Here is a 14894-nt window from a genome sequence, read left to right as displayed (position 1 = left end):
TTAATTGCAGGACTCTAAGAGAGTATGTTTTTTTTACACCTAGTTGCCAGCCATACCTCAGACACAGTGCATCTCTAAATTCTTGTTTGTTCAAATGAAATCTCTGCTCTTGAAGTGGAAGAGCAGGTAACCAAAGTGAAGAGCATTTAACACTGATTAATTCAATGGTTCGTTGAAGCTGAGGATCTACACGAGACTTGATATTAGCTAAGCTAGAAGTCATTATTTGTTGTCTGGACTGACGGATGGTAGAGCGAGCCTGTTGAAGGCAAGGGACACGAAAGTTCTCAGTTTGCTGTTGTATCATAGCAACTAAACCAGCACTCAGCAACCTAGATGATGAAAACTGGGAATCACTACTGCAGGTAGGGTTGGTAAAGTTCAATCCACCAAAGTGACAAGGAAGTGAAAGTAGTTCTCTCTGTGCCTCAGAACTGGGCATTCGACCTGTTAAAGCAGGAAAGAAGTGTTGGTGAATAGCTTCTTCAAGTGGTTGAAAGAATGCACCCACTGATTCGATGGTATGCATTACATAATTCCAGTGATGCTTGATAAAAGCACTGTACGCACTATGAGGATGAGTTTCAGCAATGTTTGATAAAGTTAAAATCTCCTCAGACCACATTTTTACTTTGTTAGAGACATAGCTTTCTGCAAATGATCTAGTTCCAATAGCAGCACCCAAGTGTCGCAAGAAATCTGTATATTAGTGCCATTAAACAGTATTTGAGCAAAATTGAGTTGATCTGACTCTACTATGAGGCATGTTTTAGTAGCATTTGGAAAGTAGCCATACATAGGTTCATAAGCCAAAAGATGTTTCCACCAATACAATAACGAGGCAAGTTGTCCACCCGCAGTGGCATCATCAGCATACCACATCTGTGAAATATCCGGCTGAGACTGACGAAGAGAATATATTAAGGGGGTAATGGCCAGAGCATACATAGCCATAAGCAAGAGGATCACCTTGTGTTGTGCCTTCTGTCAAAGCTATCTCTCCCTCTCCAGTAATGAATATTATTATAATAATAATAATAATAATAATAATAATAGTCTGGAGAGTATAGAGTATATGTGCCATATAGTTTGTTCTTAGCTATAAAAGTAAATAACTATACTTAGCTATAAACTACACATGTGTAATTACACATTAATGTCTCCATCCCAAAGGCGGGCGCCGACAGACTACACGTGATTGTCAGATCGACTTTGTTTTAAATATTCACTTTCGTCACATTTGGCAATTAGATTTCTGATTACGCGTATAAACTAGTTGTCTTCAGCTTAAAAAATGCACTGCTGTTTTTCAAGTTCAGGTATGTTTAATTTATTGTGTAGTTACAGTATACAGTTTAATATAGCTAGCTATGGCATAGCTATGCATGCAGCATGTAGTGGTAGCATAGATGTGCATATAGTGGCGCAACCAACGCGTAAAACGAGAGGCACCTCGAAGTTAGCTATCGGGTGAAATTTTCAAACTACTTATGTAGCTATATAACCAATCATTAACTATAGTAAGTAGTCTATAAAAATTCTCTTCAACAGGTCGATTTAAAATAAAAATTATTTTGGATATTAGACTATCTTTGCAGGTTAAACAAGACAGGTTGGATTTGGTTATTTTAACGTAACACATTTTGAGAAAAAATGCCAGCGCAGTTGAAATGATAGGTATACCATATAAGTACGTACACGTACGAAACTACACGTACGTAACAAGCTAGTTTTGTGACTTGTGGTGTACACAGTGGCGGTTAAACAGCTGAAAATATTTTAACTACAGGGGTATTCCATCTAACCCCTGAAAAAAAAGGAACTGGCTGGCGGATCTTTGTAATGAATATAATTAGTCTACTAGCTAATTCAGTGGATAACTACAGTACTGACATGCACGGAATATTATCTAAGTCTATTGTCTTAGCTACTAAGTATATAGCTAACACAGTCAGAATTCCAGTGTGATTATACAGTAGAGTGTAATGGGAGTAATTTACACACTCAATAAGTTTGTAGTTATTTGCCACCTAATTGTAAATTGTGTGGTGGTCTATTGCATAGGTAAACATGTGCAACAGCATATGTAATGCATGAGGATAGCCACATCACTGTAAGTTTATTAGCAATAGCTATTGGACAGTGGCAGACCTCTTTTCTATAGTAGCTAGTTCAGTACTGTAGACAGTTTTAAACTACTCTAATAATTTCATTTCATTTCAGCAGCATGCATGCCTGTAGCACCAGTTAGGCACAGCTATCAAATAATAATAAAGTCCACATAAATCAATTAATATATTCCATTTAAATGCTTTGAAATGTTTATTAGTCTAAGAGTAATCAGTCAGTCAGTCAGTCAGCCAACCAGTCAGTCAGTCAGTCAGTCAGTAAATCTTTATGTCAATAATTACAATATACATTCAGAAGCTATATTTATGGTACACTGAAACATTTTAAAATGCCATCTTAAAGCTTTGTGTTTGCAGTTAACACCCCTTTACTCTTCCCAGTCACTATCTGCCCCTACAACAGGTTCACATTATTTGTGAAAGTCTGGTCATAACTAAACGATAGCCACTATCCAGCAGTAATAGGAGAAGATGGTTTCTGCATCACATAACAAGTTTATGATATTCAAAAAGAATCAAAGGCACACTGTGGGCCAGATATATACAGCTTTAATGTCCTAATAGGGTCATGGATGCTTTCTAATTGTAATTCATGATCTTGTCACAGGAGGTCAATACAACTTTTGTAGCTATATTTTGAAACCCAGCTGGTGCCTTTCAAACATAGATATATGCACACACGACACAGTTCTAGAAGCATCTTTATTAAATTTGGCTGATACACATGAGAGCACCACTTAAAGTGTTCAGTTGTACTAAATATTTAAGTTTAAAATGATAAGTCATTGCTAGTCAGTACATATGTGTTGTTTACTTGTGATCCTTTAATGACTAAGATTGACTAATGATAATATGTGGAATGTTACTGTGATGTGTCATGTGCCACGAAGTGATACTGTGTGTGGGTGTTGTAACATTATCATTAGTTAGTACTTATACATGTGACCAATGCCACAATTAGCTAAGTGAGGACCTGTCAGGTTTACACATAGTTGTATTGGCATTAAATAAATTAAATTCTGTTTAGCTTTGCACTAATATACAAATTTGTTTTATACAGTAGTATTGGATGTGGCAATGGGAAGAAGTTTACTTATTCATGCAGTCTCTTTCCTATTCCTGATATCTGGTTAGTGATGTCATTTAAAAGAATGTATTGAGGCAGCATTGTTATTATTGCACACCATAGCAGTCAGTTGTCAAGCATGTACAACTCCTGGGTCACTAAATCATAGCAACATATCTTACAACAGAAATACAACTTACATACTAAATGGATATACAGTTCAGTGTGAAGGAATTGTGACTACCTGGGAGTTCTGTTATCACATGAATTCCAGTGTTCCATCAGCAACATTTTACCCTGGTATTTGGAATAAGACTGGGAAGGTTTTTTATACACATATACAATCAAACACAGTCACATTCACTCCTAATGGTACCAATATTAACTCATGTGAGAACTACACCATCCCAGAAGCAGAACGATTTACTGTACCATCAGGATCAGTTGTGGGATTGTATTCTAACTTTAATGTACAGTTGTTACGTACCAATGATACCAATCAGCAAATGCCAACATACCAGTTTGATGGAAATCAGAGTGATGTTACAATTAATGGAAACACAAAGAAGGCTGGCTATAATGTTGCTATTAGGGTACATGTTGGTAAGTTGTACTACTTTACTGATTTGTATACGTGTGTATGTATAAAGCCAAATGTTGAAACCACTCTTTTTAATGAGAAAAGCATCAATAAGGGAAATAGAGAGTGCATATATGGGCAATCATTACTGCAACAGGAATTCGGTCTTAGTAATTATTCAAGCGCATGTAGAAAGTTGGCAAAATTATGAAACTATAATAATAAAAAGGCAGCTGCAGGTTGTATACACTAAGCAGCATGAAACTTTCCAAGAAGACCTTCATTAATGTTGTGATTTAACTGTATTTCCTATCAATTCAACAATTAATTTTCCATCTCTCAGGAAAGTTCTGTAAGTACAGACAAGGTCTTTCCTCTCAAGTGTATAATGTATTCAATAGTATGTTCAGTAGCTATTTTATTGTACACATGTCTGTTACTCTGACTTTAGCTATAGCATTGCCTACTACATCATCTACTATTTCACCACCACTTACGTCTAATGCTTCAACACCAGTTATGGCTACCACTTCAACACCAGTTATGGCTACCACTTTGACACCAGTTATGTCTAACACTACAACACCAGTTATGGCTACCACTTCAACACCAGTTATGGCTACCACTTCTACACCAGTTATGGCTACCACTTCAACACCAGTTATGGCTACCACTTCGACACCAGTTATGGCTACCACTTCGACACCAGTTATGGCTACCACTTCGACACCAGTTATGGCTACCACTTCGACACCAGTTATGGCTACCACTTCTACACCAGTTATGGCTACCACTTCAACACCAGTTATGGCTACCACTTCAACACCAGTTATGGCTACCACTTTGTCATCCATTGTGTCTGCAAATTTGGCATCATATATGTCCACTACTTTGTCATCAATTGTGTCTAGTACATTGTCATTAAACATGTCTATCACTTCAACATCAATTACATCTACTACTTCAACGTCAAATATGTCTACCCCTTTGTCATCATTTGCGTCTACTACTTTGTCATCAAACAAGTCTGTCACTTTGTTGTCTACAAATGTGACATCAGTTGTGCCTACCAACTTGTCTTCTATTGCTGTTATGTCTAGTACTTTGACACCTACATCCTTAACATCAGTAATGTATAACAGTTTAACACCGGTTATTTCTAGTAGTACAGCAGCAAATATGTCAACTACTATAGCATTAGCTATGTCTTCATCAATTATACCTACTAATGGTACTGTTGGTGGCAATGATAAAGGATCAACAATGGCTAATGCTATCGGGATAATTGCTGGTACTGTAGCTGGTGTAGTCCTGTGCACTCTATTACTCCTATTGTTCTTCTGGTGCATAAGACACAAGAGAGAAAGATTTAATGTCTGGCAAGGTAAACTCATTTTAATTAGCTAATAAGTAATTTAAACCTCTCCGTATATTAGCAAAATATGAAACAGATAGCCATGGAAGTTGCGCTATTGATGGAACGTTTGTATACAAGGTAAATAATACGCATTGCAGCAGAATAATTAAGGTAAGTGCTGAAGCAAGTATATTAATATAAAAATTGTATTTAGCTACACACACACACACACAAAAATTCATACTCTAATGCTCAAACTGACATCAGTTTTTGTACTAGTATTGCCTGTAGTAGAGGCTTTTTCATCGTAACTTATATTCACTCAGTACTTGTTTGAGTGTTTATTGTATAACATTTATAACCATCTTCGTTTCAATTTTGTTACATGTTCAACAGAATCCCACGTATGATTACGAGACACCTGAGACATGGAGAGATGATGTATTCACATCTTTTGAGCCAATACCTTATATAGCTCCTGATGATGCTATAGAGAGTGAATATCCAAAGATTGCATATAGTGATTATGAGACCTGTCAAAAAACTGATGATTATTCAACAGCACTACATGTCTACTCTACCAATGTAAATGATCTTCAAGCATCTCCTGTCATTTATGATGATGTCCCTGATGATATAAAGCCACCAACGTATACTGATGTGATAAATGAAGGTAGTGATTCAGAGGCTTTTTCAGATCCAGGACATTCTGAGGAAGCTATCTATGCTTGTTTTGAAAGGAAGATGTTTCAAACTATTAAATCAGATGATATAAAGTAAGTTTTAAACTGTATTTATAATATTTGTGAAGTGCAGTAGTACATATTTAATACTTGTGTAGCTACGTAGTTGTAGTAGCCACCAAACTGTTGTTGCTGCACATGTAGGCATATTTTTACAGGATTGTCCTAACACTTGGATCTGGTGAATTTGGAGTAGTTCATTTAGGCACATGGGTTGATGGTTCTACAGATCCCAAGCAAGTAGCTGTGAAGATACTCAATACACAGTGTACAGCATCTGACAAGGTGAAATTTCTGAGAGAGGCAGCCATTATGGGCCAGTTCAAGGACAACCACATAGTGGAGTTGTATGGAGTGGTGACTGAAAAGGAGAACACGATGATTGTATTGGAATATATGCCTAAAGGAGATCTCCATGAATTTTTATCTGAATTGAAAAATGCGTAAGTCAACATAATGATGTAATGCTTAATATTTATGACATGATGTAGGACACCTCCTGAAGCTTATGATGAGTTAAGACATGACCTATTAAGCTTCTGCAGACATATAGCTGCAGGTCTCTGCTATCTGGCTGGTAAAAAGTTTGTACACAGAGACCTGGCTGCTAGGAATATACTAGTATCAAGTGATGATGTGTGTAAGGTGTGTTGAAGCCGCATACCACTACACTTGACTTGTTAAATACTTTCAATCAGATTGCTGACTTTGGGATGGCACGTGATGTGTCTGATGACACTTACTATATGTCCAGTGGAGGAAAGATACCATTAAAATGGACTGCACCCGAAGTGAGCACATTGATACTGTCACAGTATTTGTATGTACAGGTGTATGTAAATAGAGGTACAAATTCTTAACCAGCTGTATGAGTTTATATACAATGGAAAGCTATTGTGAGGTCTACTATTGTTTTATAATTGTGCAAATCCACCACCTTTTGATTGTGAGAGTAACTACTGGCAATGACCTTCATCTATCGCTACCCATGGTCTTCTACGTTAGTTTTGACATTGAATATAGCTGTGGAGGGTATACTGACAGCTTTTGTTGTATCTAGCCATTCTACCCTTAGAGTATCTCTTCTAAGTTAAGCATTAACATCGTATCAGTGTGTGCTCAACCAGAATCTTTTACTAACCTTACATGAAGTAGGGGGGCTCCAGGGGAGGGGGGGGGGGGGTTCTGGAAACCAGTTACGTTTAGATCAAGATACTCTAATAGAGCAGTCAATCACTCTAATAAAGCAGTCACAGTATTCAGAGTAGCAGTGTAGCAATCTTTATGCACTTTATAAGTGATATTTTATATAGTTAGTGGAGGGTAGTTATTCTCAGCAGGTGGCGACCTTTTTATTTTTTTGGTCTTCACCCAAAAATCTAGCTAACTAACCAGTCACCAAAAATCCTGGAACCGCCAATGTGAAGTCTGCCTTAATGGTAGTCATGGGCTCCATGCATACAGTAGTTTAGGAACTCATGTGTGAATATAGCTTCACATATGCTTTATAGCATGTATTAGCTATACATGAATGTTTTTTTTTACTGTCGAAACGTTTTGTAGGCAATATTTTACAAGAAATACACTACTCAAAGTGATGTGTGGAGTTTTGGATGTGTAATGTATGAGATATGGAGTTTGGGTCACAAGCCATTTGAGGACTGTGATGGAAAGGAGGTACGTACATGCATGATGTAATGGAACATTGTGTACATTATAATTCATTTGTTCTGTGTAGTATTTGACAAAGATCACTAATGGATACAGACTCTCACCACCTCCTGGATGTCCTAGAGCCATGTATCAGTTGATGATTCAGTGTTGGTAAGTATATAAATAAAGCTGAAAAGTCATCCAATCACCTACATTCCATGACATGAGACAGTTATTTTGCTGGCTACCACATATATTGAGTATTTTTGTGTTATAAATGAAGCACTCATCACCTGGCTTATTATTAATTTTATTACTGTGCAGAAATCAAAGAAAATTACAAAACCACAGGTAAATACCTATGGCAACTTACGCATGCCTTTATAAGCAGGTTTCACTAATTTCTAAATTGTGTGTGACATATAAGTAGTCAGAGCGAGAGCTTTTGATTCCTTGATCGTCTGGTGTTTTGGTTTAGTAAACTTTTTTAGCTTCAAATTTTGTTTCTCTAACTCTGAACTTTTTTGGTGCTGCAATTTTTACTGTTCTCTCACTACCAAAGTAATAGCTATAGGGTAGTATAGGGAGCAGGAGTATGTAACTATATATACAGAGAGAGAGTGAGATGTGAGAGACAGAGGGTAGGTTTATACAAAATTCATGCTGCCACTTAAAATTAAATTACTATATATGTGACCGGATTTGTGAAAAGGCGTTTTCCACACACATCAAATTTTATAAACTAACAGAGTGTGCAAACAACAGCTCCATCCATTAGGCTATGTTGGAGCTCACTACCAACCAAACTTCAAGTCAATAACTTCTTCTCAGCTGAAGTTATAAGTTGTCAAAGTTTGATAAATAGGATGTGTGTGAAAAATCCCTTTTTACAAATCTGGTCACATATGTAGATTGTTTTGCACAGAAATGCACACTAAGCTTTAGCTCAAAATTATATTTGTATTCTGTTGCATATTTGCTTGGGTGAATACATCAATTTTGTTTGATTACTTTAAACACCATCAAATTCTATGCTAAAGTTTTTGGCATCATACTAGTCTTTCTTTATTCAGCAGTTTGTTATAATGTAGGAATCCGGTAGCCAGCCAACGTGTACATCCAAGTGAAATATCAAGGGCACTACAGAAATCAGACAGGACATTACTACCTAGCAGGGCAACACTGAAAGATTCAGAAGAAATGTTTACAACATTGGGAGCATCCCTTGATACAAGCAGTCACATCTTCACTGACCTCCAGAACACTTATTTACCAAAGTAGTTTAACTATTGGGACAAACACTATATGCATTATAAAAATAGAGTCATTTAATATACTGGTTTTTGCATTTGTAATAGTTAGCCATGATCCACTAACTGTAAGCAATTCCCAAACATGTATAACCATTATGTGAAAATTTTGTACCCTTTCACACAGAAATCATCTAGTTAGTATAACACAGCGATCTCAGGCTCATTCTGCTAATTTTTAAGTTACGTAAATTGCATAACATTGATATAACACAACAAAAACAGTCAATGTTTTCAGCATAAAGGCATGAAATGTGTGCTGAACACACAGAACTACATCTAAAGCCTAGAAAGTTGCTAGTGTATAAAATACGTATACATAAAATGACAAAGTGGTTTGACAAACACTGTGGATCACTCCACAAGGATCATTATGGCTACAATAGCCATCATCAGTAGAGCAAGAGTACTGACAGCTGTTGCTGTATCGGCACCACCTCTGCAGACATTATCACCAGGTGTAGCACCAGCACCACCAACTTGCTATAATGCAGATAATTACTGTATTATACTTACACACAGTAAATGTTAACAGTACTGCTATATTACAAAAAAGGTTATATATACAACTATTACATGTAAACTTGCTACAAGGTATGTATGTGCCAAACTTGCCATTATACGTGTATGAAATAATGTGTGCATTAAGAGCCAGTAAGAGCATGTCCAAGGTTTGTACAGTACATCAGGTTACAGTATATATAGTTCACAACAGAAAAATGGTGCATGCAAAATAAATGCCTAGAATTCTTATACTAGGATCTTGTAGGCATTAAGACAAAGAGGATCTAGAAAATTTTAGATGGCAAGGAGCTGCTGTATTAGAGACAAGAGTAGCATGAATATTTAATTTCTGACTGCTCTATTAGAAATATTTTACTAAATTATCTTTATTCAAATTACATAGAGTCCTTATTGTTACTGAGACAGCGCATGGCCTTGTATACATTGATGCTATGTATACAAGGCCAGTTGCAGCATAGGCGGCGGAAAGGGGGGGGCTTAGCCCCCCTCAGAATGATATCACACTGAAATTATCTTTCTTGGAGAAACTGAAACTTTTGCATAAATGGTGGCAGATACTATCCTCTTTGGGACCTAATTTCGGATATTTTTCTAATGCATCTAAGACAGTGTTGATTGTAAAGCCTCATTTGTTAACTATTGCAAAATCTATCTTTGCTGACACTGGTATGCAGATTACTGATCAGGGCCAGCGCCATCTTGGGGCTGCATTGGGCTCTCGAGAATTTGCAGAGGGGTTTGTGGCCAAGAAGGTTTGTTCTTGGTCTAGTGAAGTGCTTGCTTTGGCTGAGATTGCTACAAATCGTCCTCATGCGGCTTTTTGTGCTTTCACTCATGGGATGATAGGCCGGTGGGTATACATCATGAGGACCATCCCCAATGTCGGGTCCCTGTTTCAGCCTCTAGAGGATGCCATCCGTTTGAAGTTGATCCCTGCTCTCACTGGCCATGGTGCTTGTTCTGCCTTAGAGCGTGATGCGCTCTCTCTACCCTACCGCCTAGGTGGCTTGGGTATTGTCAATCCTGTAGAAATTGCTGATTCTCAGTTTACTGCATCTATCAAAATCACACACTCTCTGAGATCTTTGATTGTTGCTCAGAATCTACTAGCCCCTCTACCCGACGTTAGTTCTATCAAGGCTCAGATTCATCAGGATTGTCGCTCTACTTTGAGGGGGAGGGCTTCTACGATCAAATCTAATCTTTCGTCACAATCCCAAAGAGTTTTAGACCTGAACAGTGAACTGGGTGCTTCTGCCTGGCTGACAGCATTGCCTTTAGCAGAGCAGGGATTCCATCTGATGAAGCAAGAATTTTGGGATGCCTTGCATCTTAGATATGGCTGGAAGCTCCTGAACATACCCAGTCACTGTGTTTGTGGGGTCCCATTTTCTGTGGATCATGCTATGATTTGCAGATATGGAGGCCTCACATTTGTTCGCCACAATGCTTTGCGAAACATCACTGCAGAGTGGCTTTCCAAGACATGTCATGGTGTGGCCCTTGAGCCACCTTTACAGCCACTTACTGGGGAGATCATTGCATCTAAGACTGCCAACCGTCAGGATGAGGCTAGGGCAGACATACATGCTAGGGGATTCTGGGGGCAGCGGCAAAGTGCCTTTTTTGACGTAAGGGTGTTTCATCCTAATGCACCGAGCTACTGCAACACCAGTGTCCCCTCTTTGTATCGACGTCACGAGGCACAGAAGAAACGTGAGTATGGTGACCGTGTCAGAGAGGTTGAGCAGGCCTCCTTCACTCCCCTTGTGTTTGCGACCACTGGAGGTATGGGAAGGGAGGCAATAGTTTTCTACCGTCGTTTGGCTGACCATCTATCTCGCCGCGGCTCTACTAGTTACAGTCAGACTCTGGCTTTTATCCGATGCACATTGTCTTTTTCTCTACTTCGGTCAGCTACAATGTGCATATGTGGAAGTAGGTCCATCTCGCATCGCTCCTCTGATGCCTCTCCTGAGATGGGCCGCATTGATGAGCACAGGGACTTTTAAACTTTTAGCAATCTGGTCCTTTTTATTCAGTTGTCCAGCACGTGCTTTCTTTGTGCTGGGGGTGGTAGGCAAGGGCAGTCCATCCAGCCCGGGGAAAAAAAAATAAAAAAATCTTTCTTGGAGTGGGGCTGAAAACCGTGATAAAGATCGAGATACTCTAATAGAGCAGTCACTCTAATAAAGTAGTCAGTGTGTAGCGAGTTATGAAAGGATTTTTATGTAGTCTATAAATGGTAGCTGGTGAGGTGGAAAGCTCTTGTCAGTTGGTTGTGACCTTTTTTTTTTTTTTTTTTTGGCTTCACCTTACCAAACTATAGAAATAAGTCTGGGTCAGCCCAGCCCCCCCCCTCATATCAACTATTTCCTCCGCCGCTGAGTTGCAGTATACATAGATATCATACAACTGTAGTAGGGTGCATATATACCCTTCAACACAATGTTTGAGATCAACAGTCCTGTACGTATGACAGCATGTTGAAGGCCATGATGTAGAGAAACATGATGTAGAGAAAACTTCAGCTGCATTCCATTGCTAACCACACGATAAACAGCTCAGCTGGTAAAGCACCTCCCTGAAGGGTAGTTGGAAAGGGCGGATACGGTCGGATGCGGACACTGATGCGGACACGGACATTTTCTAAAGGCATTTTTACATTTATATAACAGTAATTTTTCATACCTAACACTGTTTTTACAGCAGTATTCGCTTCCAGACCCAGGAGTCGATCTTGTCATAGTGCTTATCCGTATATAAGCGCATCTGCGAAGGATACACTAGCACTCTAAAGACCATATGGTGTTGTACATGTGTTCTAGAAATCTAATTCAGAGTCACAGAGATTAATCTAGCATGTCTTAACCTAATCTCGTAGACCAGGTCCTTGAAACCCTCCACACTTGGTATAAGCGCCTACTCCTTATACTAAAAGGTGTAAGATTGTGGATTTGCCCTGCTAAGCTAAGTTGCATGGGGCATACAAGCTAATCTCTACAACTATATAACTCTGTATTAGACTTTAGAGTATGTGTACAACACTATATGGTCTTTGGCATGCTGTGGAGTGCTGGTTAGTCCTTCGCATGTGCGCTTATAAATGGATAAGCGCTATGACAAGATCGACGCCTGGATCCAGAAGCGAAGACTGCTGTAAAAACAGCGTTAGGTATGAAAAATAACTCTTATATAAATGTAAAAATGCTTTTTGAAAATGTCCGTATCCATGTCCGCGTCCAACTGTATCCGCCTTTTCCAACTACCCTCCCTGAAGTTGTTGCGGTGGCTGCTTTGTAGGGTGTGGGTTTGAATCCCGCCTGTGACATAACTTTTTTTTCATTTTGTCTACCTTTTGGTGTATAACTACTTCTTCTAACTTAACTTTTTTTGCTTATAGTAAGTTCATAGCTTGCTCACAGCATACAGACTGTTGGAAAAGTATACAGTAGCACATTTGATAGGTATAGGGCAGGCATGGGCAAGCCAATTGGGTGCATGTACATTTGTCTGTGTGTTTCTCCTGTGTGTTCTAGTAAGTACCTTCTCTTTGTAACTCCAATTCTTTGTGATGTGATGTAGTGTGTACCTGTGTATTATGTTAATTTTACTCAAACTTTCAGTTGCTTGCAGTATAGCTACAAGTGCTTTAAATACTGTTGACCATGTTATTACAGTGCCTGCACGATAGGATAGCACCACATAATTTGCACATGTTGTGATAATTATTGGTAGCTTACATGCAATTCTGCTGTTTAGTTAACTCCATGTTCACATCACCTTAACTATTAGGCTTGAATAATAGCGAAATAAGTTCATGATGATATCACCATGCATGCCACTCAATTTAGGGCATGCTTCATTCCTAAAGCATTGATTCATGTTACTGTAGTTAATGTGAAAATGTGCACATAGGGCAGGTACCATGAATATACAGGCATGGGCAGGCCAATTGGTTTGTCTATTTGTTTATCCCACACACAGTAAGTGCCTTCTCTTTGTAACTCCAATTCTTTGTGATGTTAATGCCTAAATTATAGCGAGGAAGTGTACATGTGTACCTGTGTATTAAGTTAATTTTGCTCAATCCTTCAGTTGCTTGCAGTATAGCTACAAGTGCTTTAAATACTATTGACTATCTATGTTATTACAGTAGGATAGCGCCACATAATTTGCACATGTCTTGATAATTATTGGTTTAGCTAACTTACATGTAATTCTGCTGTTTAGTTAGCCCCATGTTCACATTATTAGGCTTGCTAATGTGAAAATGTGAAATGGTCCTGCACGTAGGGCAGGTACCTATGCTAGTATACCTATATAATAGTCTGCCAATATTAATGAAATTGCCTCTATTATGATTCCACCATGGTGAAACTGGTGACCTTATTAAGCAGGTATGTGGTTACTTCCAAAATGTCCTGTACTTTGTAGTTTTAAGTGGCTTATTTGAGTTACGCTTCCTTAGGAGTGCAAAGTAAGTAAAATATACTTTTAGTTAATTGTGTTATATACATAGTTAGTTGATTAACTCCCCAACTATCTGGGATAGTATGTCCACTAGTGTGTAGGGACAGTCAGATAACATTCAGATCTCATTGCTAAGTCCTTGAAATTAGGTTAGGTAATCCTAAGGCTGCAGCACATGTTGCTGTCAGACCTTCAGTGCTAGTCACTGTAAAGTGTTAATAATAATTACTCCTGCAGCCCAGCTGAACATTTATACTTTATCAACCCCCGTAATTTTAGAACGCTAGATAAATTCAAACGTAGTTGGCTGGCTACAGCTGCGGATATCTGGAATAGCCTACCAGCTGACATGATTTTGCAAGGAGAAGCTCCAGGCTGGCGCACTGTGCTAAAAGACATTCAGCATTTTGTGTGTAACTGTCATTTTTATATGTATAAATATGGTGAGGCTTGTTACTGTAAAATATATCCCATCCAAAAACAGCTTATAGCTGTAAAAAAAGTGCGCGTCCAAGTAAAGCAGAGTTAACTGCGACAAGAAGTAATGATATCATAATGCGGCCATGTGCGAGGTGTGCAAGTTGTAAAATTAATATTAGCTAATCAGATAATACAATGTGATTGTTAAAGTGTTAATGAGAACTATGTGATGCTGCTACTTTTAAGTGTGTGAGCATCTTCATAAATGCCACACAAATTTAATTCTCAATAAAGCAATGTGTATAGATTCTCTGATAGCAATAAATAGTTTGAGTTTGGCCGTCTTTACTGTATACGGCAATGCTATGAACAAAGGAAAGGTGGCCAAACTCAAACTATTTATTGCTATCAGAGAATCTATACACATTGGCTTTATTGAGAATTAAATGTGTGGCATTTATGAAGATGCTCACACACTTAAAAGTAGCAGCATCACATAGTTCTCATTAACACTTTAACAATAACATTGTATTATCTGATTAGCTAATATTAATTTTACAACTTGCACACCTCGCACATGGCCGCATTATGATATCATTACTTTTTGTCGCAGTTAACTCTGCTTTACTTGGACGCGC

The 14894-nt window shown here is 38.3% G+C and overlaps 1 protein-coding gene and 1 long non-coding RNA gene across 4 annotated transcripts; one reads left to right on the top strand and one right to left on the bottom strand.

The window, feature by feature from the left end:
- Positions 1-1251: 1251 nt before the first annotated feature.
- On the top strand, positions 1252-8995 carry LOC136251371 (uncharacterized). 3 transcript variants are annotated; one of them, XM_066043819.1, is made up of 12 exons: positions 1252-1319; positions 3190-3258; positions 3319-3798; positions 4227-5159; positions 5212-5270; positions 5529-5908; positions 6034-6318; positions 6367-6520; positions 6574-6666; positions 7439-7552; positions 7614-7699; positions 8620-8995. In XM_066043819.1, the coding sequence occupies exons 1-12, from the start codon at positions 1295-1297 to the stop codon at positions 8807-8809; spliced, it is 2868 nt and encodes a 955-aa protein (XP_065899891.1). In that variant the 5' UTR covers positions 1252-1294; the 3' UTR covers positions 8810-8995. The 3 variants fall into 3 exon arrangements, with proteins under 3 accessions (XP_065899891.1, XP_065899889.1, XP_065899890.1); XM_066043817.1 differs by having other exon boundaries at positions 5212-5303; XM_066043818.1 differs by having other exon boundaries at positions 1265-1319; positions 3193-3258; positions 5212-5303.
- Positions 8996-9001: 6 nt separating this feature from the next.
- Positions 9002-12288, bottom strand: LOC136251372 (uncharacterized). Its single transcript, XR_010699054.1, has 2 exons — positions 12055-12288; positions 9002-9321 (listed from the first exon to the last, which is right to left on the bottom strand). It is a non-coding gene; the product is annotated as an uncharacterized lncRNA (long non-coding RNA).
- Positions 12289-14894: the final 2606 nt, after the last annotated feature.

Source organism: Dysidea avara, chromosome 3 (genome assembly GCF_963678975.1).
Source record: "Dysidea avara chromosome 3, odDysAvar1.4, whole genome shotgun sequence".
Classification (NCBI taxonomy): Eukaryota; Metazoa; Porifera; class Demospongiae; order Dictyoceratida; family Dysideidae; genus Dysidea; species Dysidea avara.
Note: the sequence above shows the minus strand (reverse complement) of the source record. Positions and strands in the feature narration are given on the sequence as shown.